Raw genomic sequence first — 24,668 nt, 5'->3', positions numbered from 1 at the left:
TGGATAGGGTCGCATGAGGTTAGTTTTGAGCGGGAATGCTTCATCGCCCACTAGATAATAAGGACATAAAAATGACGCATCATTTTGGAGCCCAGAAGGTGGGTGGTAACTTCAATTTACCATCCATCAGAAGTCTGCCTATGTTTGAATTACAAAAGACAGATACATCACTGTTTCTTACAAACTCTATGATGTCTGTAGCAATAAACAAACAATCAGCATCACTGAGAGGTAGAAGTACAACTGAAAAATATCCTTTGTAATTCATGTAGGAGGAACCTTACATGGCCGGTTTCTTAGTTCTGAAATGCTTCCTGTCAGTACTGGCAACACAGTATGGCATATAGAATCTAGCCGCTGTTTGTAACCAATTATCAGTATCTGGTGTACTGTAGGCATGAAATCTTCATTTAGGGTGTCCCAAATGGCAACGAAAGTTTCAAATACAATTTTGCCTATTGTTGTTCCCCCTCATTTGAACTGGAATTCAAGTGATTTAAAACTGCCTCCATTTCCAAGAAACCTGAAAAAGAAACAAACTAATAATAATAATTATTATTGTTCTGATGGAGACTATTTTTCTTATAGCTCGTGAAGCTAAGGATAAATGGAAGAACATTCGGCTTGCCTTCCTATGACATTTAAGGCAACTAACTGATAAGTGGTTCTTAAGGTGGAAAAAAGAAAGACATACTATCTTGCCAAGTATTTGCAATTTCTGGAGCCATACACAAGATCCAGGGGTTAAGTGTTGTTGAGTGTAAACAGCCCAAATTCTCTAAATAACTAAAATGTTGATTGAATTTATATTTTGCATAGACTGAGGAATTTTCAAATAAATCAAATAAATCTGTGATTCTAGGCAATCAGGAAATATGAGTAACTGCCAGGAGGAGGAGGAGGAGGGTGTGACACAGAAGGATCCAGATCCAAGTGGTCTTTTGGGAGAAAGTAGTTACAATACTACTGTCGGTGAAGATGGATCATCTAGTAGCAGAAAGGAGTCATTGATATTAGATAATACGGAAAATTAAAAAATAAGTAAATATTCATCAGAAGAAAAAACAACTGAAAAGCCTTTGCCGATTACTTCAACAAAAAGAGGGCTAAACTTCAGGCAGACAATGATTCGGATGCGGACTTGCTATTTTTTAAGTCACTTTTACGAATGGTAAAAGACATTAGTACAGCAGATAAATTGCTGTTCAGAACTTCAGTATTAAATTCACGGAGTGAAATTTGGAATATACAGACATCTCAGTCTCAGACATCTCAAAATGTGATAATAGTATCACAGAATGAAGATGACTGAACTTCTTCTCAACCTGAACAATCGTGCATTGTGTGGAATAATATGAAAAAGTGATCAGAAATGTGGTTTGCCTAAAAATGTAATATTTTCCAGTGTCCTATTAATTTCCATTTTACTGCAAGCAGCAACATACTACACCTACTTATGCTGAACAAATGTGTGTAGATCTTTTTTAATGTATTCATGCAATAGGATTCCTGAATTTAGTATGTTTTTTTGTCAGTTAGGGGTTTTACCATGTGCAGTAACTCTTGAAACGTCTCCCAGTTCATTCTATAAAATGTATGAAATTGTGATGGATCTTCATTAAATTTCTTAGCCAACACAAAAGCACCATTCTTTTGGCAGTCACATTATATGGGTTGATCAAAAATCTCCTTTCTCTCGTAGTCACCAGTTTTCTTCATAATTCCCAAAGCAACAACAAGCCTTCCAGATCACTAGTGGTCATCTAAAGTAATGGCCCATAGATGTGCATGTACGTGGTCCATGGGACACGGGACAGGACAAGTTACTTCAGTCGTATTCTCTGTCCCATGTTTTATGTCCAAGAAGTGTATGCTCTGACTATTGCTCATAATGGTGATGGATGTCTTCACAAAGGGAGCAAGAGAAGATTATAGAGGAGAAAGAATGAATGTATGGATGTTTGTGAATGATATTGTGATCTGGGGAAAAGATAAGGATGTACAACAATAGCTGAATGTACTGAATAGAAGGTTTGAACAAAGGGAATGGAGGATCAGCATGAAGAAGAGCAAGACAATGATAATGAGTAAAGGAAGTAAAGAAGGAAAAGGAGCTATCAAAATTAGAAACAAGGCACTAGAAATGGTAGAACACTTCAAATACTTGGGAAGTGAACTGACAGAAAGTGGAAGACGGGATATAGAAATTAGTCTACCACTTTAATATAGGTCCTATAGTAACACTAAAACGCGAATGTAAACAACAAGAGTGGTCCTATGTCACAATAACACAAGTCATATTTTATTTTAATTTTTTGAAAATCACACATTTTTCTAACCACTGTCTCTTGTGATGCACGCATGGCGCATTGAGTCAACGAACGAAGCTGTCTATTACTTTCACCAGCATTTCAGGTGGAATTGCTTGGACCTTTTCACGAATGCATTGTCTTAGAGTCTCTAATTTGGGGATACGTAATGTAAAACACTTTGTTCTTGAGGTACCCCCACGGAAAGAAATCGTAAGCACTCAAATCGGTGGATCTGGCTGGCCATGGTATGTCCCTGAAACATGAGATAATTTTTCCTGCGAACACTGTACGTTACAATGATAAGCTAAATCATTGTGGAGAATGTGGCGCACACGTCTGTCTGACGTGTAAAACTGCAGCATGTTTGTTTATTGAACGCTTAGGACTCTTGTCAATAGCATTCCGTACTTTCTCAATGTTTCAGGCGTCTGCACTGCTCTTGGCTTTCCCGGTGGCTTCTCTTCATGGCACTTGCGGTAGCACAAAACTGCACATTCCACCTGCGAATTGTGTTCCGTTCTGGTACTCTTCAATGTCTCCCAATGTTGAATTACTGTTGAAACTTCCGCTGCATAGCTACCACACTGTCACCACTTTTGAAATACGCTTCTGTCACAAAAGAGTGATGCGCCGCAGTCCATTGCTCCATAGTAACTAAAATAGCATCCTTCCTGCTACACGCTACTCTGCTTGATTTTATCCCTACTGCAGGGCAGTACATGCTACTAACCATTGAAAGTGGTAGATTGCTTCTGCTGGACCCTGTAGAAGGATGCATCTGTAGAGTGTCTTTTGCCATCAGGTACAGAGATTAATATGGAATAAAGATGTATCATTGAAGGCTAAAGATGTAATGTACAGGAGATATTATTTACTTGTAATGGCATATGGAGCAGAAACCAGGATAATGACTCAAGAGAGATGACATTAGAGTACAGGCAGTTGAAGTAAGGTTCTCGAGGAGTATACATACCTGCCAACCCTTCCGATTTACCCGGAAACTTTCCGTTTTTTAACTTGTCTTCCTATTTTCCGATTTATTTTTACTTCTTCCGATTTTTTACCAATATAACCTCCAGTACGGTCAATACTCTTCCCCTAGGATAATTCTTATATGCTTGTGTAATTTTCAAGCGTATTTATTTGATGGTTTATTTGGCGATTGTATCGTGTTTCCCACACACTACAGCAGTGTGTGTATTTTACAGCTGGGAATTCTGGACGGAAATCATCCTACAAGCGGGAGAGGCTAGCATGCGTTAGCGACTCCGTTAATCGCAATGAAAGAATGAGTTTGTTACTTTGTTGTTGTGTGGTTCGCGTACTGTTAACATAGTTTCCCTGCGTAGTTTAATTGGAGTTGTAGTCCACGTGTTTTTTCTTGCGGTTCTGTGCTTTCCCCCCCCTCCTGTCGAAGTCGTATGTTAATAATGTATGAGACATATTGATCTGTTTTGTATGTGGTAGTTTTGCGTATTTCACTTCTTTTGTGTTCATTTTTAGTTCATAATTTTAACGACTTGAATGTATTTCAGAGAGTTGTCTCAGTGACAGTTTCTGGTATTTTCTCTCCACAATATGGCCAAAAACCTATGAAATGGAATTTCCTTTCATTTTACAGTCAAATAAAAGAAACTGTTAAGGATTTTCTTCCGTGATCATTACGTTTTCTTGTAACCATTTTTGTTTTCTAAGTTTAAGATTTTAAATTTAATGGTCAGTTTGTATTGTAACTGTAGATGTGTATGCCTTTTATCTTGTCTTTTTTTCACCGAGGCTGTGGCGCAATATACGTCATCACATCCAAGAATTAAAATATCTTCCTATTTTTGATTTCTAAAAGTTGGCAGGTATGAGTATGGTACAGAAGACGAGGAGGGATAGAGTGAAAAATGAAGACATACGAAAAGAGCTAAATGTGCAAAACTAAATAATGTCGATACAGAAACATTGCATTAAGATAAAATGGAGACAGCAAAAGACGTGTTATTTTAAGTAGATATGAAGAATGTCATAGAAAAGGGAGATCTATTAGAAAAAGGAAAGAAGAAAAGAAATAAGAAGGGTAGAAAACAGTAATGTACTCACTCCCTTTGGCCTCAAATTGCTGTGCACTGCCTGCCAGCTGAGCTGACACTGAACTCGCAGGTAGGTGATCACTGTGTAAGTACTAGCGATGATGTGGATTGAGGATGGGTGACAAAGGCAGTTTTTAACAAGGTTTAAGATTTTTAATTGTAACCTGTTATAGTATTGACCAGATGGGCAAATAAGTAAAAAAAATAATTATATGAAGGCCAGCTTATTATAACCTGGAGATACATGTGGTAGAAAGACCAAGAACTCACTGAGTGCACATTGTAAAGATAGACCTTGCAGCTAGGGGAAGGAGACTAGAGGATGTCATGAACAATCTATATATATAAAATAACATGTTATGACTGACTGACTGACTGACTGACTGACTGACTGACTGACTGACTGACTGACTGACTGACTGACTGACTGATTAATCATCACCGAGCCAGAGCTACTGGACATAAAGGAATGAAATTTTGGGGATACATTTATATTAGAGTGTGGGTGCTCACTAAGTGAGGGTTTTTGGATATTCCAGTGCTAAGGGTGTGAAAAGGGGGGTGAATTGTTTAAATAAGTATATCTGTATCTCAAAAACTCAAAAGTTTACAGACACAAAAATTGGTATTTGGAATCTCCTTTAAAAATAAAGAAATATTTGTTTTTTGTTTTTGGAAAATTCCATTAAGGGGGGTTGAAAAAAGTGAAGAGGGGGTTGAATACTTTATATCTAAAAAACTGAAGATATTACAGACATGAAAATTGGTATTTGGAACTCCTTTAAAAATAAAGAAACATATTCTTTTGTTCATAAAAAATCCAATTAATGGGGGTGAACAGGAGTGACAAAGGGGTTGAATTTAAAAAAAAGACTATATCTACAGTATATCTCAGAAACGTAACATGTTCAGAGGTGCCAACTATTACAGATTATCCGTAATTATTACAGATTTTACCGCATGATTACAGCATTATGGTCAAAGGGGAAATTATTATGAAAAGGTGACAATATCACAAGAATAATTTTCTATGGGAGAAAAGTGGAAAGTCAGGGAAAATGAATCCTTTCAAGAATTACTGCTCAACCCTCCTTCGATCGTCACTTCCTTTTGCTACCCGTGAGCGTTGAAAGTTCATTGTGATTGAAAGAGCTCTTCTCCATTATGAAACCTTAGGTAATATTTGTATTTGCATATTAAGTGTATCTGACAAAACTCTCCCATAGAAATAGTTTTGTGTTAATAGGAAAAATCGGAGGAAATTCAGGCTTACATTGAGCACATCTACACTGGGAACTCTTATGGTTCAGGAAGAAGGTTGCTTCGAGAAAATTCACACTGAAAATTTGTTGAATGGTGCAAAACAAACTACAAAGGATGTTTTATGACATAACTAACAGGTAATGTGCAAATTTCATTGTGTATTTTGAAATACTTCAGAATAGATTGTTGTCGGGAAGGGCAAACGGGATGTCATTATCGAGAAGGTAGGATATACTTTAGATTTGACTTGAAAATATCTGGGCGGGGTTTACTGAAAACCCACTTCAAAGGTTGGCACTTTTGCATGTTACAGACGTGAAACTTTGTATTTTTAATCTCTTTTAAAAATAAATAAACGTGTATTTTTTGTTTTGGGGAAAAATCACTTAAGGGGATAAAAAAGACTGAAGAGGGGTTTGCTTTTTTTTAGGATACCGATATCTCAAAACCTGAAGATGTTACAGATGTGAAAATTGGTATTTGGAGTCTCCTTTAAAAATAAAGAAATATGTATTTTTTTCTTTTCTGAATGTCCACTTAAGGGGGGTGAAAGAATTGAAAAATTAGTTGAATTTTTTGCCTGAGGATACGAATATCTCAGAAACTAAATATGTTTCAGATGTGAAAATTAGTATTTGGAATCTCCTTTAAAAATAAAGAAACACATATTCTTTTGTTTTTGGAAAATCCACTTAAAGGGGATGAAAGAGTTGGAAAATTAGTTGAATTATTTGTATGAGGATACTTATTATCTAAAACAAACTAAAGATGTTACAGACATGAAAATTGGTATTTTAAATCTCCTTTGAAAATGAAGAGGGGCTGCCTGGCGGAGGCGGTAAAGGCATGCTTGGTTCGCCCGGAAGGACGTAGGTTCGAATCCCCGTCAGGAAGTCGTAAAATTTAAGAAACAAGATTTCCACTTCCGGAGGCGCATATGGCCCTGAGGTTCTCAGCCTACACCAAAAATGAGTACCAGGTTTATTCCTGGGGGCAAAGGCGGCCGGGCATAGAACTAACCACTCTACCCCATCACGTGCCGAGGTTACGAATAGTGGAAGCCTTTACCTTCCACCACTCCTAGGGCCTTCATAACCTGTACGGAGATGACTTTGCTTTGCTTTTGCTTTTTTGAAAGTAAAGAAGCATGTATTCTTTTGTTTTCGGAAAATTCTTGTAAGGAGGGTGAGAGAATTAAAAAATTAGTTGAATAATTTGTTTGAGGATACTTATATCTCAAAAACTAAAGATGTTTCAGATGTGAAAATTAGTATTTGGAATCTCCATTAAAAATAAACACGTAGCCTTTTGTTTTAGGAAAATCCACTTAAGTGGGTTTAAAAGGATTGAAAAATTCGTAGAGTTATTTGTACGAGGATACTTACATCTAAAACAAACTAAACAAGTAAAGATGTTTTAGACATGAAGTTGGTATTTGGAATCTCCTTTAAAAATACAGAAACACATTTTTGTTTTCGGAAAATTGACTTGGGGGCGGGGGTTGAAAATAAATAATGATATGAATTCTGTTTGGGGATACTTATACGTCAAAAACTGAAGATGTTGCAGACATGAAAGTTAGTATTTGGAATCTCTTTTAAAAATAAAGAAACACACATTTTTAATTTTCGGGAAGTTCACTTAAGGGGTGTGGTGGGTGGAAAGATGTGAAGAATAAGTTCAATTCCTTTTAAGAGGATATACTTATATCTCAAAAACTGAAAATGTTACAGGCGTGAAAACTGGTATTTGGAATTTCATTTAAAAATAAAGAAACACATGTTTTTTAAAATTGGAAAATCCACTTTAGAGGCTGAAAAGAATTGAAAAAGCGGGTGAATTTTTAAAATGAGTACCAGTATATCTACAGTATATAAGCCGGCCGCGCGGTGTAGGAGTAGCATGCCTGCCTCTTACCTGGAGGCCCCAGGTTCAATTCCTGGCCAGGCCAGGGATTTTTACCTGAATCTGAAGGCTGGTTCGAGGTCCACTCAGGCTACATGATTACAATTGAGGAGCTATCTGATAATGATATGGTGGCCCCGGTCTAGAAAGCCAGGAGTAACTGCCGAGAGGATTCATCGTGCTGACCGCACAACACCTCGTAATCTACAGACTTCTGGGTTGAGCAGCGGTCGCTTGGTAGGCCCTGGCTCTTTGGGGCTGTTGGGGTTTGGTTTGGTTTTGAATATGTCAAAACATAACATGTTGCAGACAAGAAACTTGGTATTTGGGAAGTCCTTTAAAAATAGAGGAACATGTATATTTTTCTTTTTTTGGAAAAGGCATGTAACGGGGTGAAAAGAAGTGAAAAAAGAATTGAATTATTTTTTGTGAGGATACTTAACTGAAGATATTGCAGACGTGAAAATTGGTATTTGGAATCTCCTTTAAAAATTGTGCCCATTTACATCTCGTAGACAGCTTTCAAAATGGCGCCGAGTGAAGGTATGGTCCATCTGATCTATAAGATGCAAGGAAATAGATATCTAATGCGTTATTATTGAAGGCCATACACGTCACGGAACAGTCAAATATTGAAGGCACTACGGACAGTGGACTGTCAAGTGAATTGTTTTACGAAAAAAATAGAAGACAACGGATTGTTAAAAAAACTCCATCTTAAAAATTTTCATCGGAGAGTGAAGACTCAATTGGCGAACGCGCTACGTAATTTGAAGAAGACGGAAAGATTTAGTAGAGGTACTTGAGAAAAAGGGATCGTCGTAGTAAAAGAAACAACGTAATTCACCAGCCGACGAAGAAGAGCTGAAAAAAATAAAATTAAAATAAGCAAGTTACGACGGAATGCGCGTGGGAGGATCTCGACAGCAACTGAGCTACATTCTATAAGGAAGAAGCAAGTGAAACCTAGGAGAAAGATTCTCTTACGGGAAGAAGACTACCTTGGTCTTGTTTCAAGAGAAGAAGAACAATTTTTCGACATTTGCAAGAAGCAGCCAATATATATACGCAGAACTTAAACCCGACGAAATTAAATTCACCTCTGAGAGTAGCAAAAAGAAATAACAATTGAGGAATTATTATCCTCGAATGGATCATACCATGGCTATTTACTGCTCTGAAATCTGCATTTTTGTTGCTAACAGAAGTAGCATGATGATGGCTTGCTAAATACGCATGATGGACCGAGCTTCCTTACCGGAAGACCAACCCACGATGAGGAAGGCAATGGGAAACCAGACGACCAACCCATGATGAGGAAGGCAATGGGAAACCAGTTGACCAACCCATGATGAGGAGGCCAAGGACCTACCAGATGACCAACCCATGACCTGACAGCAGAGCCAACTACATCCGAATGGAGGCGGAACAGCTGGACCAGATGTAACGATAAGCGAGCTAAGTCATTTACATTATTTAATTACATAGTTTTTGGTTCGCGTACACAGGTGCTTTTGGCATGTGCCGATAAGTTGGTTATAGAAACCGTGGAATTTAAAGTGCAAGTGAATAATGAAAGTGATGTGTGAGATATTTAAGTCCATAATAATACGATTAAGCAGTGTAGAATAAGATTCTTGTATGTTATATATATACATCACCTTCCTGACACTTCATCCAGAAAATTCTGCTATGCCGACGACTTGGCTCTAGCTGTACAAGATCAGGTAATGGAGACGACTGAAGAGATTCTGACCAAAGACCTGTCTTTACTGGAAGATTACGTCAAAATCTGGAGACTCCAACCCAGTGCGAGTAAAACAGAAGTGTCTTGCTTTCATTTAAATAATCGTTTGGCAAACGTGAAACTGAATGTTAGTTTCAGAGGGAGAATTCTTCGTCATAACTGGAACCCAAAATACCTTGGTGTCATCTTGGACCGTACACTATCCTTCAAACAACACCTCCTGAACTTAGCACAAAAGTTGAAGTCTTGAAATAACATCCTTCATAAACTGTGTGGAACTACCTGGGGATCTTCAGCAACCACTTTGCGATCTTCAGCCCTGGGTTTGGTGTATTCAAGTGCCGAGTATTGTGCACCTGTTTGGATGAACAGTCATCATACAAGGCTTGTTGACACCCAGCTTAATACCACAATGCGCATCATATCTGGCGCAATCACCTCTACTCCAGTTCATTGGCTTCCACTGCTAACTGGTATAATGCCACCTGATCTACGCCGATCTAATGCCCTTATGAAGGAATTTCACAAGATCTCAAGAAATCCTAGTCTACCCGTGAATAGTGACCTGCCACTTCTGAATCTTAACAGACTAAAATCACGCCATCCAACTCTGCGTGATGCCTCTAACATGGATGCTAAGGATTTTAAATCTCTTGATGAGTGGAAAAGTAGATGGGAAGCAGCAACGGATATGCGCCTTCACACCTTCTTCTCAGGTCTCAGACTTCCAAGTGGATCCCACCTACCAGGCAAGACCTGGACTGCCCTGAATAGAATCAGAACAGGACATGGTCGGTGCAGAGCCGCTCTCCATAAGTGGAAAAAGCTACCTAATCCAGACTGTGACTGCGAAGCTCCACACCAGACTGTTCGTCATATCGTCAGGGAATGTAGATTCAAGCCTATCACGGTGATGAGGATGACTTCCTGCTGCTTACTCCGGATGCTGCACGCTGGATCGAAGAATTAGACATTCAATTGTGAAGCTCAAGTTGCTTTGTTTCTCAGCTGTAAATATGTATATATGTATATTACTGATTATGTCTGTATAAGCCATACGCTAAATAATAATAAATAATAATAATCACCACATATTGGTCAGAATAACTCGTAACTACAAGTTGAAAGAAGTGTCTTTAATAACAGCTGATAGTAATGACACATTGAGGAATTGCAATGAATTCATATTGGTTATGCTATATGTCTACGTCACGTTTGGTATGCGCAGTGGTAATGAATGCATAGAATCACGTACTCTTTGCTTTGTAATAAGTGAATTGAACTCAGCTTTAGGGTTATGATAAATAGCGATATTGAAATGCGTTTATGAGAAACGAATTGTGGCATTTTGACATGGTAAAGTGAATATAATCGCGACATGTTGTTATGGAGGCTATGATAATTAAGATGTTAAGTGAATGTGGAAATATGGTTACAATAGTGGTAACTCGACGAAGTATGTTGTTGTATATGAAATGCGAAGGTATATTAATGTATTACGTTGAGGCCAAGGAGTGCCTGCAGCTTAGGATATGCCATGCCACACTTATAATAGGGAAGGAATTATGTGAAAGGATACAGGTACGTGAAATTGACCACACCGCGGAGATGAGCTAAACCAAGGTATGGATGGAATTCATTGAAGTAGAATTGAATTTATGATGGGATTATATGTCAATTGTAGATGCTTTGTTCCAATTACGAGAATATTATGATATGTTTTATGACGGTGATCTTGACCAAATGCATTCATGATACCTATAAATGCGGTAAAACAGTATATTCCCAAGTACAAATACATATTATTTACATTACGATTGCACATATGAATTCAGTAACTTGCCTAAACGAGAAATGTTATGGAATATAACAGAGAGAGGGCGCATTGAGCCTCAATACGTGTGTATGTCGACCAAAAATTTATGTTGAAGTTAGATAGATAGCTTATTTATCCTGAGACGGAGTTTGTTGGAATTTACATTCTTTCAATGAGTAATAGTTAGGGAAAAGGTAGGCTAGGAGCCAGATTTAACAGGCACTAGGGAGAAATGCCTTAGTCCGTAAGTCGTTAGCCATGCGCAACATAGAAGAAAGAACAAATAAATGAGTTCAGATTTATGATTTGCAACGTATAATTTAAATATTATTTATAATTCAAATATAATTCAGATATATAGTTCGAAGTTATAATTCAGAATTATTTTCAAGCTTAGATCTATTTGTTGATCTTACATTCACTTCAGATTAACTGTACGTCTATTCAGATCTATTTAGCCTAGGTTTATAATGAAACTGAGCAATCTTAACAACATAATGATATTGGTGTCGTCTCAAGGACTTGATTTCAAGGAGGACCGTAGAGGTCCAGTGATTAATTGTAAATATTAGTATCCGATTTTGAATTCATGACGGAACTGATGTACATAACTTAACATTATATTTATTTTCTTTTTCTACCAGCCAGCGCTGACTCTGAACTTTACCTGTAAATAATACCCGACCAAATACTACTCCAAATCACCAAATCAGATTACATTTTCATAGGGCATCTGTTTATTCAATAAATACTATTATTGTGCTTTTCTCTAATTTGGTGTGTTATGAATTCTTTCGTCTTGACATAGTTGATAAGTTAGTTGGTAAGATATGCGAACTAACGAATGGGTAGTTACCTGATTTGAATATATTGAGTTCTCACGTCGTTGGTACCTTAGTTAGGAGAAATAATTGATTGATATTATGTCTATATCAAACGACCGCAGATAAGTTTACCGTGGATCGCCATTCTCTTCGACCTCACGTAAAGCGAAACCTAATGTAAAATCTCCAGATTTTACTTGACAATCGGATACCCTGAGAAGAAATTGAGCTGTTGGGAAAAATGTCCGGTCAACGACCGTGTTCAAAATAAACTTTTTTCTCAAAAAATCCACTTAGGTGGGGGGCGGTGGAAGGACTGATAAAGGGGTTGAATCCTTCTTATGGGGATACTTATATCTTCAGATGTTACAGACATGCAAATAGATATTTGGAATCTCTTTTATAAATAAAAAAATAAATTTTTTGTTTTTGTTTTCGACTTGAGGGAAGAGTATTTCTCACCTGTACTATTCTATGTCGCACTGTCATCTTTGCCTCGGAAGGCAATACCACAAACATGGTTTACGAAGATTTTCTTGGGTAAATGAAGCTCATTTTTTTTGGTGAGTTTTTATATTTTAGGGATTTTCAGATAATGTCTTAGTACAGTACCGAGGAACGATTACTTTTCTCAAATTACAAAATCCACATGAGTGAAGCCGCAGGTAACTGCTAGTAGAATATATTTCAATAAGACACGAGTGGAAGAGGCTCGCAAACAGTACCCCAGAAACTGAAACTTTAAAATAATGAAATTAAGAATCTGTGTGTGTTGATATATATATATATATATATATATATAAATAAAAAGAAAATATTTCATCATACCTTTTTTCATTGGTGTCTGAAATAGACCTACTATAAATTTGATAGTAGAAAATTCATACCACCTTCTGAACATTCATTAGGCAGAAGTATAGCCTTAGACAAAAAACAATCAGCAACCAGCTGTCAACTCAAATTTCAATGGATTTGTTTGAGCTCATATGTGCTGATTTTGAACAGAATTCGAGGTATCGTGCCATTGTTTAACAGAATCAAGCTAGGGAGCACATCTGGCAAATGTACGTACTACTGCAGCCTTGGCACTTTCTTTCTCTACAACCAAGTGTGCTTGTTCTATCTGGGTTACCTCTGCCCATTCCCAGTAAGTGGATACTGCTTTGAACGATACATGCTGTGCGGTTTCTGGCTGCCTTAAACCAACGAATGTCGAAAAGCTGTACCATACTTGTAGCATAGCTCCACTTCCAATCTGATGGCAAGTAGAAGCTGAAACTGAGAAATTCAGACAAGAGGTGGATGATAGTCATTTTCTCCATTACCGTGAAATAGTACATCTTCATTTCACGTCATGGGGGAGTTTCATTAATAACACCAAGCCATACCAAGTGTACTTAAGGAATCAATACTGGCAGCTGACTAGAATTAGCCAATAGTAGGAACTCCAGCACATACTTCACAATCTTGGCCTGTCTGGAAGACCCTCAACAGGGTAAGAACTAGAATCCTGAGAACCAAGGCTACACTTAAAGTTGGATTATACACAGAATACTGGTTGTGACTGTGGTGCAATTCAAGGCTGAGCATTTCACTGTACCAGCTGCCCTATGGAAACTCCACTTGAAGACTCACTACTGTCAGTGGTAAAGCTAATGTGGCTGCTTTGTATGAAGCACTTTCAGATGATCATCGGCTTTAAGCTTACATTCTGGAAATGGTGGGCTCAAATCTCACTGTCAGCAGCCCTTAACACTAGAACCGTGGTTGGGTCTTTTGTGACCCAATTGTTAGTTCTTTCTTCCCTATCTTCTTTGTATCACTACCTGGAGTGCTAGATTTTTGTGAATGTTCGTAAATAAGGGTCTTTAAAAACCACACATAATTTTAGTTTTTTGGGGGCAACCCCCTGTTTAAAAAATTCAGATTTACCTAGAACTGCGGCTGGGTCAGATTTGTAATACCAATATAAATGGTCCGTTATTGGACATTATAAATTTTCCAGCTAGCTCATTCTTGGTTGCCAGCGTTTCACCCTCGTGTGCTAGGGTGGGCTCATCAGTTGGTACCTAGCACACCTACCAATACGCTGGCTAGCGCATACCGTGGAGGCCACTGCGTAGGCTAACTGGAGCCACCGGCAGTGCCAATGCACTAAGAGACTTTGTCTCATCACTAAAAATTGATGCCTGCTTGGCCATCAGATTATATAGATGTTGATTCCCATAGGGAATCTGAAATATTTGTCCTGAATGAGCAAATTTATAATACCAATATAAATGGTCCGTTATTGGACATTATAAATTTTCCAGCTAGCTCATTCTTGGTTGCCAGCGTTTCGCCCTCGTGTGCTAGGGTGGGCTCATCAGTTGGTACCTAGCACACCTACCAATACGCTGGCTAGCGCATACCGCGGAGGCCACTGCGTAGGCTAACTGGAGCCACCGGCAGTGCCAATGCACTAAGAGACTTTGTCTCATCACTAAAAATTGATGCCTGCTTGGCCATCAGATTATATAGATGTTGATTCCCATCAATTTTTAGTGATGAGACAAAGTCTCTTAGTGCATTGGCACTGCCGGTGGCTCCAGTTAGCCTACGCAGTGGCCTCCACGGTATGCGCTAGCCAGCGTATTGGCAGGTGTGCTAGGTACCAACTGATGAGCCCACCCTAGCACACGAGGGCGAAACGCTGGCAACCAAGAATGAGCTAGCTGGAAAATTTATAATGTCCAATAACGGACCACTTATATTGGTATTATAAATTTGCTCATTCAGGACAAATATTTCAGATTCCCTGTGGGAATCAACATCTATATAATCTGATGGCCAAGCAGGCATCAATTTTTAGTGATGAGACAAAGTCTCTTAATGCATTGGCACTGCCGGTGGCTCCAGTTAGCCTACGCAGTGGCCTCCACGGTATGCGCTAGCCAGCGTATTGGTAGGTGTGCTAGGTACCAACTGATGAGCCCACCCTAGCACACGAGGGCGAAACGCTGGCAACCAAGAATGAGCTAGCTGGAAAATTTATAATGTCCAATAACGGACCATTTATATTGGTATTATAAATTTGCTCATTCAGGACAAATATTTCAGATTCCCTATGGGAATCAACATCTATATAATGGGTCAGATTTGGCCCGTCATTGATAATAATGTGTTAACATCTGTTCTTCCTCCGTTTAGCTTTGTATACTTTTAGTCGATGTGTCACCAGAATTCTCCAAGCATATATACTGTGCCCAAGCTGGCTGCAGAAATAGGGAGAGGTACGAAACCACTTAGTCACATCTGAACAGTGGTGTAGTAAGCACACTACTCACGCTTTGTTGTGCAGTAGGTTGTTAGTTTTGCAGTATCGGTGTGTAAATAGTGTGTGAATAGTTGACAATGGGTTCACATCAACGACTTACTACTGAACTAAAATATTATTGATGCCATAAATGGCATTTCCGATGAGGAATCTGAAGGGGAACCATTGGTTTCTTGTTTGATGAAGGATCACAGCTCGTACCTACAGATTTGTCATCAGAAGATGATATCATGCCATTTGAAGCTGTAGCAAATCATGATAGAGCAGGTATGCATTTCTAAACTTTCATTTTGTAACTTATGGACTATAATTTTTGATTCTTTGAAAATTTCAGACCTAAAAGTATTTAGTTTACAATTTCTTTATCACTGGGATATTTATGTTCGGGCTATTAGGTTTATATAGCCCAGTGCATTTTTACTTGCTGTAAATATTATTTTCGGGTGGAAAGCTAAGACACACTTTATCTTTGTATCTAATCAGGTCTTGCAATGCCAGGGACTTCTCGCAGTCGTCAAAGGGGGCGTGGCCAGGAGCACTGCTCAGTTCCTTCATTCGGAGAGGACGCCATCGCTAACAGTCAAAGAATTGTACAATTTGACAACAGTAGAGAGATGCGCCATTAGTGAAACGAGGCAGGTTTTGTGTTGAGAGCCTGATTCAGCTTCCAGCAGGTACAGAAATTGTATCTCAAGATGACACGACCTGGAAAGTTGGGGTAATTGGTGATGTTACAGCTGGTAGACCTGGAGCTCAAATTGTGTTCAGAGATCACGCTGGACCTACTGCACATGTTAAATGTAATGTGAATGAGACTTGCTTAAATGCTTGGCAACTTATGAGCACGGACAAGATTTTGAAACATATCGTGACGTACTGAGACAGAGGCTCACCGTGTACTGATGTCAGATGATTGGTGTCTAAAGATTGAGGAGATGGAAGCCTTTCTTGCTATATTGTACATTCACGGTGCCATAGGAGCTAAAGGCTTAGAACTGGACTCGTGGTCATAGAAGTGGGGCAATACTATTGTAAAATCAACAATGGCTCGTGATAGATTCAGATAAATAATGCGTTTCTTGAGTGAATGCTTTACCACATCTCGGAAAAGATGATGCTAGGCCAAATGAGCGCCTTGGTGATTTTGTAGTAAAGAAGTTGATGGAACCCTCTATGAAAAAGGCAAGAAATGTCACATGCGACAATTTCTTCACCTCCTTATCTCTCTCTGAAACATTGAAAACAAATGTAACAAGACTTGTCGGTACCTTGAACAAGGCTCGTAGGGAAGTACCAGTATGTGTGGAAAAAGGCAAAACACAATTTGCACAGTACAGTGTTGCTGAAGAAACATAAGTCATTGAGAGTCTATCAGGGAAAGAGCAACAAAAATGTTCTCATTCTCAGCACTACGCACCCTGATGTGAAAACAGAGCCTGGTAACAAAAAGAAGAAGCCAGACACAGTCACATTTTACGACGACACAAAATATGGAGTAGATGTGGTCAATCAAATGACTTGCAAATTCTCAACGAAGTCGCCATCCAGCCGCTGGCCAGTTCATACGTTCTACAACTTGCTGGATTTGGCAGGAATAAATGCCTGGGTAGTGTACAACGCATTGAATGAAAAGAAAGTGAAATGCAGGGACTTCATTCTGTAGCTGGGTGAAGAGCTTGCTGAGAAATATGTAGCAACTAGGATTGCAAATGCCCGCACCATTATTCCAGGTGAGATTCCTGAGAGACAGGAAAAGCACACGCGTTGTCAGGTAAAGTCCAATTGCAAAGGAAACAAATCATTTGTGAAGTGCCATTCCTGCAAAAAAGACTATTTGCAGGAAGTGTAAGCCAAGGGGTATTATGTGTGCTCAACGTGTGTCGTGTGAAATGTCATTCCCGCAAAGAAACTGTCTGCAGCATATGTAGATCATTGACATTCGCCAGTTAAGTTACACAATTGTCTAAATGTTCCTCATTTGTATTCTTAATATCCTAATTTCAAGTAAATTATCTAGCGCATGTACCAGTATATTCTTTAGTTACCAGATCACCACCATCCATTCATTAATAATCACAAAAAGGGAAGTGGGTCATAATTGAACCAGCCACGGTTCTAGGGGATATAGAGATTGCCGCGTTTCTGGTGTTAAGATGGTTTTCCTTGGTTCCCATTTTCACATCAGCAAATTCTGGGGCTGTACCTTAATAAAGGCCATGGTCAGTTTCCTGGACCTAGTCCTGTCCTGTACCTTCATTGCCATAAGACCAGTTTAAGTCGGTACAATGTTAAACCAATAGCCAAAAAAGCAAAAATAAGTAAATAAATAAATACATAAATAAAGCTGCCTTGAATTAATTTCATGTCTGATTGACTTAAGCGTGTCAGTAGTGATGTTGCACACACTGGAAGCATTAGTAACCAGAACCATAACTTTCAAGAAGATTCATTTCTTTGAACCAGTTAAACACCATAATTGAAGCTGCCTCTGTGGATCAGTGGTAGAATGTCGGCCTCTGAATCCCAAGATAGCGGGTCCAAACCCGGCAGAGGTGGTCGGATTTTTTAAGGGCGGAAAAAAGTCCATTCGACACTCCGTTTCGTACGATGTCGGCATGTAAAAGATCTCTGGTGACACATTTGGTGTTTACCTGACAAAATTCATTAAATCTCAGCCATAGACACCCAAGAGAGTTTCGGTTTACTCGGTCTGCCATTTAGTGGGCCTAGAGGAAAACGGAACGTCGAAATTGACGAGCAGACAGCCAGATGGCGTCAAATTGAAATGTCTGCACATGGTAGCTGAGGCCATAGGAGTATTATTATTACCATAATCGAATATGATATTGATGAAATATTCCAGACCCTACATGGTTTCCCAATTCGATCTTTGGATAGATACTAGAATGTAGGGTGCCAAAAAAGTTGGTAATGTGGGAATGTGCTATTGCATAGAAATGGAAACTTCAGCGTGTGAAATATTACAAAATGTTACGTGACTTAAAGAGGGGTCAAAGTTTGGGTTAGTGAGGGACATACATAGAAAGAGGAATATTTTAAATTTAAGTTTGAGAGCTAGAGCTATTTACAGTTTGTCATTTGCCATCTTGGCACTAGAATTAAAGTGAAATTAAGACAGTGAAGACCCTCATTTAAGTGGAATTAATGTCATTTGAGTGAGATCTTGAGGTTGCCCCACTCTTCTCTCTAAGTATGAGTTCCTGTGGGTGGAAGGGATTATATTTCCTGTCAGATGGTTATAAGATCATTACTTCGAAACTTAATTCAGGAAATGTAGTTGTACTGTAATATCTGAATAGAACAGTTCGTTAAGTACATAAAATATCATGGTGAAAATTTTAGATGTTAGACATCTATCCTAGAGGAATAAACTATGCATGTTAACACGCTATGGCTGTGGAGCCAAGCTCTGCGTTTGGGAGGCAAGTGAGTTTGAACCCCACCGTCGACTGTCCTGAGAATGATTTTCTCTTCCAGATAAATGCTGGAATAGTTCCTATTCATAGACCACAGCTTTCACTTTTGCCTCCTTACCCAGTTTCATTGCACCATCATTTATTTAGTCTTCATCAGCTCCTGAACTGAGGTTGGCATCCGACTGTAAAAACATGCCATAAAAATATCATCTAACGATCATCATGATTTTCTGCAAGGGAGGCAGAACAGCATTAACCGAGAAAATTTGCTACGAGAATGAAGGAGAAACTATGCAAATCGCAAGCAACTTTAAATATCTGAGCATTACAATACAGATATCAAGAATTACATCATCAAGGATAGAGTGGCTGTGGCAGTGGTAGTAATAGGAATGAATGAATGAATGACATCATACAAGCTCTCGGTTGATGTAGCAATGAAGCTGCTCCATGCAAAAAATATCGCTGATAATAATCAGTAATCATGTACGGACTATAATTGATATGGAAATTTCTCACCAAAAGAAGTCTTCAAGACATTGAAAATGTGAAAGCAATTTACATAAAAATGTTAGTGTGGTTGCCTAAATTCACTCCATCAAGATTATGGCGTGAGCTCACAAGAGAACTTTTCTACACAGAAGAACTCTGATACAAACTAGTATTACCATCTACAGCTGCATTCAATCAAGTATAGGCAGAGCTTCAAGCCAAGAAGAGAGAAATATGAGAAACATTTTATATTGCAGAGGCCAGTAGTACGTACTGGATGAAGGCAGATTATGAAGTTGGACACATTTAGACACATAGTGACAAGAGTAGTGATACACGAATGTGTACCAACAAAACTTTTCACACCCCGAACAAGGGATGTATTTGTGTATTGTGCGAGGTAACTTGTGACATATGTCATGTTGTGATCTGTACTAAGAGGCAGATTGGACTAACAAAATTCTGTATAACTTAATTATGTAATTTAAGTGTAGTTTATGGCCATTGGTTGAAATAAATTCTTTATTTAAAATATCACCTAACCTCATCCCCAATCCGGTATCAGGAAATGGAACCAAGGGGTAGACATCTAACTTCTTATAGTTCTTATTTGTATGTCTTTTTTACAGAATTTAGACTGGAGGACACCTTCTTCTCATGGTTTCTTGTCACAGAGTTACATGTTTGGATGTTGCTTGTAAGAGTAATGGCTGAGGGAGAAGAAGGGAGGTTCGTACGTAATGGTGTTGTGGGAGCTATGTGGGAGGATGTGTCTACTCGTACCAAGAAGCTGGGGGTAGGTTTTTTAAAATATATTTCAGTTTGAGTCATAAATTATCACATATCTGGGTAATTTTTAACTTTTTAAAATCAGGCTCTTAATTAAATTTCATCTTCAGCACAGCTCCATATATTCTCAGAATGTTCTTGTTTGAATTCACCATATACTTCCCTTCAGTTGGTACTGTAGTATATTACCTCATTATTCATACTGATGCATGCACATGTGTAATATGTACCGTAAAGTGGGGTAAATCTGATCAATTTTCAAGTTTTTATTTAAAAATATATGAATTTGAATTTGAATTTTTTTGAAATTTTTTTTTTTAATTTTCAATTTTATAAATTTAACTATGTATGTTAGAAATATTTAACACCTTAAAATTACAAGATTTATATTTGTATATGCCAAAATAACTGTTTCCCTCTCTTTATGTCTAAATCCAATCAGTAGTTATGTTAATCCTAATATTCCTCTTTGGCACAAATTGATAAAATTTGGAGGTTTTCTTTTTTTAATTGAGGGAAATAAAATACCTCTCGCGGACCAAACAAACTACCCCCTGCGGGTGGGGGATGCACATGTAGAACACACCCGCGGTATCCCCTGCCTGTTGTAAGAGGCGACTAAAAGGGGCCTAAGGGGCTCTCAACTTGGGAGTGTGGATTGGTGACCACGGGGCCCTTAGCTGAGTCTTGGCATTGCTTCCACTTACTTGTGCCAGGCTCCTCACTTTCGTCTATCATATCCGACCTCCCTTGGTCAGCTCTTGTTCTTTTCCGATCCCGACGGTATTAGAGCATTCGAGGCCTAGGGAGTCTTTCATTTTCACATCCACCGAGCTCGATAGCTGCAGTCGCTTAAGTGCGGCCAGTATCCTATATTCGGGAGATAGTAGGTTTGAACCCTACTGTCGGCAGCCCTGAAAATGGTTTTCCGTGGTTTCCCATTTTCACACCAGGCAAATGCTGGGGCTGTACCTCATCCACGGCCGCTTCCTTCCCACTCCTAGCCCTTTCCTGTCCCATCGTCGCCGTAAGACCTATCTGTGTCGGTGCGACGTAAAACTACTAGAAAAAAAAATTTTCACATCCTTCGTGGCCCTTGCCTTTTGTCGTCCGTTACTTCATTTTTCGAAGTGACGGATCCCTTCTTTCTTCTTTTTTTTTCTCTACCCCCTGTGGGTGGGGGACGCAGACGAATAATACACCCACGGTATCCCCTGCCTGTCGTGAGAGGCGACTAAAAGGGGCGACCAAGGGATGATTGAATTAGAACCATGAAATTACTTTTGATTCCTACCATCATGCGGGGAACACCATGGGTTGCCTGTACTTGCGAGTAGTACCACTAAATTAGATACAAAATAGGTTTGTGATTAGTGGCAGTAAAGAGGCTGGCCTGGGGGTTTCCAGTACCCGTGCGTCGTACCCATGTGAGCAACACCGCGGGTATGGGCGTAGCCTGTGAGTTGTACTGCTATATGAGCGACACCGTGGGTCTGCGTTGCCTGTGATTGGTGCCCACTACGCGAGGAACACCACGGGAATACCGGCGCCCGTGATTAGTACACCTAGGTGAGGAGCCTCATCGGTTTGCGTTGGCTGTGAGTGGCGTCATTGTGTGAGAAAAACCATAGGTCTGCGTTCCCTGCATGAAGTACAACACTTGTGAGTAGTACCATCTTGTGTGGAACACCGTGAGTCTTCGCTACTTTTGATTTGTACCCCAACATGACAAATACCATGGTTCTACTTTACTCGCAACATGTACCATTCTGTGGGGCCTTAGACATGGATTTTGCACCCCTATAAACATCAAGCGTCATTGTGCTTTATAAGTGGTCCCTTGGTCAGTAATACTATTATTTACGATCTTTTTTTTTTAAAGTCTAATCCACTGTTTTTGTTTGTTTTTTGTTGGGTTCATGTTCATCCATTCATTCTTCCTGACATTTTTATTTTGGTCAGTGGATGAATTTGAACTTTTTATTTCACTTCGTACCATTAGGGGCCGATGACCTCGATGTTGCCCCTTTAAACAACAAGCATCATCATCATCATCATCATCATCATCATCATCATTTTTTAAATACATCTTTTGTAAGAGAAAAATATTTTCTCTTCTCTCTTTTATTCAGCGTGACTTCGCTTACAAATTTGATCTATTTTTAGACGTCTGCAATAGGATATCTAAGTTACTAAAAACACAATGAACAAATTAACATTATTTTGAAAGAAATTATCATGACCTTTTAAGATTTGAAAACGTCAAAAAGCAAGTCTAAGTTGAGCAGCTCTATTTACTACTGTGCCCGTTCGCATCTCGTAGACCGATTGCAAAATGGCAGCGTAGGAAGGTATGGCCCATGCGATCTATCAGATACAATGAACTTCTCGGTAATGTGATGTTATAGAAGGCGATGTACGTCACGGAATGGACCATTTTGGAAGGCACTACAAGACAGTAGAGGGTCAACTGTATTGTTTGAAAAAAATGTAGCAGCAAGGTGATTGTTGAAAAAACTTCACTCTTAAAAAAATTTGCATCGGTAAAGGAAGAACGCAACTGCAAGTCGAGCTTCGTATTGGAAGATAATATAAGGATTAAGAAGAGAATATCAAAGATTTACGATCGTCGTTCAGAAACTGACGAAATAATTCGCCCCTGGACGATATAAGGAGAGCCGAGGAATTAAAAAAAAAAAAACGGAGATCTACATCTTTGTAAAATAGGAGCGACAATTACAATCAGGAAGAAGATTATTCCTGCTCAATTTAAGAAGAACGAGAGTGAATTTGGAGTTCTACAGAGAAAGGCAGATACTTAAATTCACATATACGGAGAACTTAATTCCGACCAAAGCAAAAACTTCATCCCAAAGAACAAAGAAGAGTATATCAACTGAGAAATAAAATTATAAAAATGGAATTTATTATGACTGAATTCTTCGTCGAAATGTATATCTTTGCTGCCTACAGAACTGAAGTCATGACTGTTTGCTAAATCTACAAGATGGACTGAACTGGGGAAAGGTACATCCTAACCAAATGACCAACCTACGGCGGAGGAAGGCAACGGCCAACCAGACGACCAGCCGATGACGTGGAAGGCGATGTCCGACCTGATGTCCAGACCATGACGAGCGAGAATCGCAACCCACCAGGAGCCGATTCCAAACGCGTGGACGGAGGGTGACCAGACCCGGATCTCAACCGCGGGTCTAACCACATCCAAGCACTGGAGCGACTACTGGACCACACACATATAACATCTAACGAGCTAAGTCCTTACATTTTTTTTCTAGTTACGTGGTTTCTTTTTGATCTGCATCCGCACTCTAACTTCGGCATGTGTCGATTAATTGGAGATATTAACTACTTAATTATGAATGTGAACGAATTATTCAAGTGAAGTGTGAGATATTTAAGGCTTTGATATAAGATGGCAGTGTAGAATAAGATCTATATTACATTATATACGCGCTACCGTACTTGGTCAGAAATAGTATAAAGTGGCATGAGTAAATGAAAGAAGTGTTTTTCTAAGATCTGATAGCAATGAGTTAACACACGTTGTTGGAACTTAAATAGATCTCATCTTAATTGTACAATGGTTACGTCACGTCTGACCCGCGCGGCAGATATGATTGTATTTGAGTTACGTACTCTTTGGTCTGTTGAATGAGGGCATTGAACTCTGTCTTATGTTAAAATATGCGAGGTTATTGAAATGCGTTTTATAAAAAGGCAATTCTGAGATGCTTAGTCTAGCGGTATAAAAGTAATCGGCGATATGTTTATGGTAAAGAGTATGCAAAGGAAGTGATAGTAGTACATTGAAATGAAGTTGTAATGTGATTATTCGACGGAGTCTAGTAAGGAATATTGAAACGCGGATATTTATTTATGTGCTTCGGTGTTGATATGAATTGCTATTTGCTGAGGAAACGCTATGTTACGTGAATATGAGGAGAGATGCCGTGTACGTGAAAGAGAGTACATTGCGTGGATGACCTATCTGAGGTAAGATTGATATGTACCATAGTAGAATTGAGATTCGTGACAGTATTTATCTGACAGTTGTAGAGGTTGTGTATTAAATACGAGAGTTCATTGACATGTTATTTAAATGCGCTCATGACCAAGTGTAATTATGATATTCTTTGATGTGGTGACATACTTCGAAACATGAATGCGTGTGACTTTCATTCTAACTGACCATATGAGTTTAGTAGCCCGTAAGGATAATAGATATTGTACAATGTGAGAAAAGGAAGGCACATTGAGCCTGAGGTAGATGTGTGTGTGGATCGGAAACTACGTAAATGGGTAGCTAAGTGATTTATTTCTTTTAAAACAGAGATTATTTTGAGGCGACGTTCTTAGAAAATATAATGAGTAGGGAAATGGTAGGCTAGGAGCCGTGTCTCACAGGCACTAGGAAGGTATTATCTTAGCCCGTAAGCTGTTATTCAAGCGTATTAAAGAAGAAGGACTATATAATCAGAGTTCAGATTTATGAATGCCAACTTAGGAGAGCAATTTTATGAGTTCATACTCATGCTAGGGTTTATTTCAGAGGCATATACCCAAAGATATGCTCGGTTTTATATTTGCAATGTGATTTTAATCTATTTAATTATTATTATTACGCTTCATTATGGTGAACTATATGTTTTGATTCAGAAGTAATTG

General features: G+C 38.9%; 1 protein-coding gene across 1 annotated transcript in view; it reads left to right on the top strand.

Annotated features, from left to right (window-relative positions):
* Positions 1 to 24,668, top strand: part of Uqcc1 (Ubiquinol-cytochrome c reductase complex assembly factor 1) — a 128,006-nt gene that overhangs the window by 40,618 nt on the left and 62,720 nt on the right. Inside the window, exon 4 of the mRNA XM_067136946.2 lies at positions 19,820 to 19,986. Within this exon, the coding sequence (XP_066993047.2) occupies positions 19,820 to 19,986 (167 nt within the window). The remainder of the gene's footprint in view (positions 1 to 19,819; positions 19,987 to 24,668) is intronic.

Source organism: Anabrus simplex, chromosome 1, assembly GCF_040414725.1.
Source record: "Anabrus simplex isolate iqAnaSimp1 chromosome 1, ASM4041472v1, whole genome shotgun sequence".
Taxonomy (NCBI): Eukaryota; Metazoa; Arthropoda; class Insecta; order Orthoptera; family Tettigoniidae; genus Anabrus; species Anabrus simplex.
Note: the sequence above shows the minus strand (reverse complement) of the source record. Positions and strands in the feature narration are given on the sequence as shown.